The following is a 6,000-nucleotide window of genomic DNA, read 5'->3' as shown; positions in this document are numbered from 1 at the left end:
TAATTTGGCAAATAATAAAGTGAATATTTTCAGCATGAAATATCTAGAATTTTTCTTATTAGAAAGTGATTTACTGTTTCCATAAGAATCTCTTATGAAAAGCAACAACCTCTCATTGAAGTAGGCGTTCATCTTCAGAATTCATTCGCGTCATAAGACAATCTTATGAATTTCATTAATTTTTCTTATGGCGCCACTTCATAAGAGAATCTTATGGCATACATAATAGTATTTTTCTGAGTGTACAATCACAAGCGATTCCAACAAGTCAGTTCCCGAGGACCGCCAAGTTCCAGAAAGGTCGAAGACAACCACCAACCGGGCAACTTCTCACTTTCCGGTGGGAAGTATGTTCAGTCCGACAAGCGAACTGAGAATAGACGCAAGAGCACCGCACCGAGCAGGCTTCCGAAAAGTACTGGCGAACGACAGTATTTTTGCGAATGTCGTACATACACCTCGATGAAAGCTTCCCGAATATTTCTTCCTCGATAGTTTTGAAAGAAGCGGTCGTGCGATGTACAGCGATGGCTTATTTCACCTCATGCGAGAGTTTGTTCGTGGGTATGAAATTTTTTTAAGCTTCGTGACAGTTTTGGGAAAATCTTCGTGACAGTTTTCAATGCGTTGAATTTTGCATGACAGTACTACTTACTCCGTCCGACTGTAGCCGAGATTCGCTCGGGCTAAGTTGATTTCGAACAAACGTATTTTCCTTTTGCTTGAAGCTACTGCGGGTGGTGATCACCCCAATCACCCTCCCCTCCCCACCCCTTTTCGCCTAACCTGCACCGGCACCACATATCGCGTTACGCGCCGATCGTATGCTGCTGCTCGGTGCGAATAGATGGCTCGTTCGATCTATTCGAAACCGAGCAGCAGCAGTGCATACGATCAGGCATGGGTACGGTATGGGCACGACAGTCACCCGTAACAGTCCTGCCCAAACTGTCACGCCCTGCAGCCGACAGTTAGGATGAAATTATTTTCGAAACAGGAGGCATGAAGGGATGAAAACCGAACTGTCGGTTAGGTTCGCTACAGCTTAAAGCACAACACTTTCGGCAACGCATGCTTTGGGCAGATTGTTCAAATACAGCCTGGGTTCTCGCACGTGTGCGATGTAGCCGAACCATTACGATTCGTTACCGACGGTACAGCAGCGAACCGAGTGGTAAAGAAAACCAAGACAGTTTGTTTGGCAAGAAAAAAGCTGTCATAGCAAAGCTGTACTTTTCGGAAGCCTGGCACCGAGAGAGCAAGTCAGTTGCTCTCACTGAAAGCAAGATGGAAAGTTCTAGGCGGTTCCATCTGGCGCGAGCACGTGGTTATGTGCTTGCTCGTCAGCCTATTTAAGGGCGCATTCTTTATGCGCCTATAAGTAATTCGTAATAAAAGCGTCAGACCATCGAGATGGGACGGTAGTGTAAATATTGTAAATAGTAGTTTGTTAATAAGTAGTAAGTGTAGAGAAATAAAATTGAATGTAAGAACTAAGTGCCTTCTTCTTCGCTGCCTCGTTCCGTCTCCTTGCTCCCGGGTCCAGCTGCCACAATCGGCTCTTTTCAGAGCCCCCCATCCGAAAGAGTTTGGATCTCGGTCAACCAGGCGATCGAGATCTCCCCGAGCCTTGGCCGCCAGGCAGCGTCATGAGGACCTGCCCAAACTGATGGCGCAACCATGCGTATTTAGTTGTTTCTTCAGGTCTAATCCCACGAGGGGAGCGGACCATCAGTAGTAATTTCCTAAGCGCTCACACCGACCTGGCCTTGGCCTCCAGGCAGACAGTCTGCGGCCTGCCTCCACTGTTTGGCAACCACCAGGGGTTGTCAAAGCCTAAACTCTGAGGGGGAAAGGGCAAGCAGTGGTAGTTTTGCCAAGTGCCCTCCCGAGTACAGTCCAATGGCTTTTCATGGCCACAACACTTATCCTTTTCAAAACTTTCTACTATCGATTAGCGATTAGCGCTTTTTTGTAGATCGATAGCTTTTACGCAACATTTAGCGGTTTCAATTAGCGATCGCTAACTTTGACCGAGTTAACGATCTAATAAGTGCCGTTAGCGATGCCGAACACTGCCTTCTTGGTACCATCGTCAGGCGTCATCTGGCAGCCAAGATACTGAAAGCACTCCACTTTCTCAACCTGTTGCCCAGCTACCACGAAATTGGAACGATTATATGTGTTGATCTCCATCGACTTGGTCTTTCCGAAATTGACTTTGAGTCCTACTGCCTTGGAGCGTTCGGTGACGTCGTCGAAATAGCTCTGCTTATCCGGTTGTCTTTGGGCGAGCAGAACAATATCGTCTGCCAGGTCCAGGTCGTTCAGTTGCTCCATTGTTGAAGGATTCCACGGCAATCCCCGGTTTGGTCTATAGTCAATCGATCCAGTCAAGATCTCATCGATTACGATGAGAAAAAGCAGCGGTGACAAAATACATCCTTGTCTCACTCCAGCAGTTACCGGGATTGGTTCGGACCAGACACCGTAGTGCAAGACTTTGCACTAAAATGCCTCGTACTGTGCTTCGATGAGAGGGTCTAGTTTCTCTGGGACCTTTCGTCGTCTTAGAGCAGCCCAGATGTTTTCGTGGTTAAGTCGGTCAAATGCTTTTTCGAAATCAACGAACACCAGTAGAAGAGATTCCTGGAATCCAGTCGGCCGGGAATGTTGCAGTATCTCAAATGTTAGCGAAAAGACGGTGCAACATTTGTGCTGTCAAGGCAGGGTCGGCTTTCAGCATTTCAGCAGGAATGCAATCGATTCCAGGCGCTTTGTTGGATTTCATGTCCTTGATTGCCGCTTCTATTTCAGCCAGCGAGGGCGCTTCTGAGTTGACGCCATTTATGCGACTTACATCGCTATTCGTGACTCGGAAGAGTTGTTCGAAGTGCTCAGTCCATCGTTTGAGCTGATCTGTTCGATCGGTCAATAACTGACCTGCTCGGTCTTTCAGCGGCATTCTTGCATTAGTCCTTGCACCACTAAGGCGGCGAGATATATCAAACAATAATCGAATATCTCCAATGACGGCGGCTCTTTCTCCCTCTTCGGCTAGGAAGTTTGTCCAGGCTCTCTTGTCTCGTCTACAAGCCCGTTTAACTGCCTTTTCCAGCTCCGCATATCGTAAGCGGGCGGCTGCTTTGGCTGACCCGGTACATGCCTGCTCAATTCCGACTTTCGTCTTTCTCCGATCATCGATCATCCTCCAGGTTTCATCCGACATCAATTCACTTCGTCTTCCACAAACTTTACCGAGAGTACCACGGCTCGTCGTGATAAAGGCATTCGCTGATCTAAAAATTTGCTTGTATATTTTTGCGTTTTTGGGGCAAAACTTGTGAATGTATACTACCAAATATTTAACTTGTACACAAGTTTTTCAAAATCTAAATTGAAACATTTCGCGACTGCTATGAAAGTTAGGTTTGTCAAACATTTCCAATGCACGGTTCAGTTTTTTTCTGTTTCTTATCGCTTATTACATCAACAAAAAAACAGTCTAAATAAACTTAGGCAAAATTATTTGAAACACAAGTACTGATATTGGAAATGAATCTTTGCAGTCCCGACAAAATATTGTTCATGATCGGTCCGGAGGGCGCAGCACCAGCCCCTCCATTTCCGCCCCAATCAGTCCAGCAACAGGCATTCCGAGAATAAATGAATCGGGAATCAGGAAACCTGTTATTCTCGTTCATATCACAACTCTCACTCCCAACTGCACTTTGAGTTCAATAAAATATCAAAACAATTTAAAATTTTCAATTTTATGACACGGGATAAAAAATTTCACGTCTTATCCAATCAACGCCTACTCCGAACTCCCGTAACCAGTCTAAAGTTCGGGATTCAGAATTAACGTCTTTATGCATTGAACTTATGGAAAATGCATTTCCCTAGAGCAAGTTCACTGGTGTTGGGAAAAAGTGGTAGAAATTTTGACATTTTGAAAATTTTACCATGCAAAAATGTTTTAAAGATCTTTGGACGTTGTATTTTTTCACAGTAATGTCTCTATTTCAGCCGTATGTGATAGAAAGATTGCTATTTTTGCATCACAGCATGCGAAAATACAACACGTGTTGTAGAAAAACTTGAAGCCCACAGATCTTGAAAATGTTTTTGCATGGCAAAATTTTCAAAACATGCAAAAAGTGACAAAATTTCTACCACTTTTTCCCAACACCAGTGTACTTGCTCCTAGCAATTGCTATTATTATAACGTTTTTTTGATGATTTCCAAACCCCATTTTTCCTGTAGGTCGCAAATTCGACAAAGAGGGCAATCTGAAGCAGTGGTGGACCCCTAGCACGGTCAAGGAGTACGTCAATCGGACCAGTTGCTTTGTGCAGCACTACGGCAGCTACTACATCACGGAAGCGGATGATTATGTACGGTGGTCCCATCGGTATTTTAATTACTCTCCAACATCGCGCTAACGTACTGCCTCCCTTTTCCCCGTTTCTTTCGTAATTACAGATCGATGGACTGCAAACCCTGGGGGAAAACATTGCCGATAATGGCGGAGTACGGGAAGCATTCCAGGCATACACGATGTACGTGAAAAACAACAAACGAGAACCGCTGCTGCCGGGTTTCGAAAATTTCACTCACGAGCAGTTGTTTTTCATCTCTTTCGGAAATGTAAGGCTATTGTGGGAGCGAATCACAGCTCAGCGCTTTTATAGCCGGTTCAATAAAACACCAAACTTCTCCTTTACTTTTATAGCTCTGGTGTGAATCGCACACGGCACTCGCCGCTAAGGCAGCACTCGATGATTCCCACTGTCCCGGGTGGATCCGGTTGAAGGGCGTTTTGACCAATTCGCCGGAATTCAGTCAAACCTTTGGCTGCCGCAAGGGAAGCGGAATGAATCCGGTGGCCGAGAAGTGTCGCATTTGGTAGGGGCTGATGCCCTCGGCAACTAACTAGTATTACAGGAAGTTTTAACTATCAACATAAACTATTGTCAAACAAAGTGTGATATTTGAAGCAATAAACATGAATGCATATTTGGAAGTAATCAATGTATAGTACTGTTTGTTTTTTATATCACAACACAATTACTTTTCAGTATTAAATTAAACTTCGAGTGATCGTCTACCATTCGGAAGCCATGAGTTTCAGTACGTTTTTATTTTGGCAAGCCAGGACAGAAAAAATGAAATAACAATTGGCGCTCAAGATGTTGCATTTTTAAAATTTAATCTACTTGCCAATCGTCTGGGACTTATGATGTGCTCGCCTATAACATCTCACTTCAATAAAGATTATATTAGGAAGCTTTTATCCCTCCATCAAAAAGCACCCTTAAAGTTGTTCTCTCTGACCAGCGAAATAATTAACAGCACAAATCTCTAAGAGGCATCAGACTGCTGCCGAGGTCTAATGTTTCGCGTTAGCACAAATAAAAATAGGTACTTATCGCGTGCCGTCCAATCAAACGCCAAGTCTGGCTTAAGCAGCACGCGGGACATAAAATAGCGAAAAGTACCCGGCATCTCTCGAATTTCTGATCACCTTACCGTCACCTCATGAGGAGAAGTGGTTGAAAACGCACCAAATCGGTAGTGTTAATTTGTTAATATTCAAACTTGCAAGACTCGTCCAATGATTGTTCCAGAAATTTTCTCTCTCTTGTTTTCCATCCGATTTTTACAAAATTGAAACCTTGTGTTGTAACAAATATGTTCCTCATACATTATTCACCTACAACATTCCAGTTTTCCGTTAATCAAAGTATAAAAAAGACAGTAGATCAGCTACGGAATGCAAGAAAAAAAATCCACTTGGTGTCCAAGAAAACTGAATTTAAAAGCCATACGTAGCACATAAATATCTATTTTTTTTATCTTTTAAGATCATGACCCCAATAAATGTAAAAAAGTTGTGTGAAAACCGTTCTTTTCAATCAATGCGACGTCAACATTGTTTAAGTCACACCAGATGAATTTTGAAAAGAGGATTGAAAAATGGACGTAATTTGGCACAT

At 43.7% G+C, this 6,000-nt stretch overlaps 1 protein-coding gene across 1 annotated transcript in view; it reads left to right on the top strand.

Moving 5' to 3' along the window:
* The window catches only part of LOC129753914 (neprilysin-1-like), a 9,820-nt gene extending 4,798 nt beyond the window's left edge, over nucleotides 1-5,022 (top strand). Inside the window, exons 3-5 of the mRNA XM_055749766.1 lie at nucleotides 4,268-4,398; nucleotides 4,487-4,651; nucleotides 4,737-5,022. Coding sequence (XP_055605741.1) covers nucleotides 4,268-4,398; nucleotides 4,487-4,651; nucleotides 4,737-4,913 — 473 coding nt within the window. The 3' untranslated portion in view covers nucleotides 4,914-5,022. The remainder of the gene's footprint in view (nucleotides 1-4,267; nucleotides 4,399-4,486; nucleotides 4,652-4,736) is intronic.
* The last annotated feature ends 978 nt before the right edge of the window (nucleotides 5,023-6,000 follow it).

The sequence above is a fragment of the Uranotaenia lowii genome, chromosome 3, assembly GCF_029784155.1.
Source record: "Uranotaenia lowii strain MFRU-FL chromosome 3, ASM2978415v1, whole genome shotgun sequence".
In the NCBI taxonomy this organism is placed as follows: domain Eukaryota; kingdom Metazoa; phylum Arthropoda; class Insecta; order Diptera; family Culicidae; genus Uranotaenia; species Uranotaenia lowii.
Note: the sequence above shows the minus strand (reverse complement) of the source record. Positions and strands in the feature narration are given on the sequence as shown.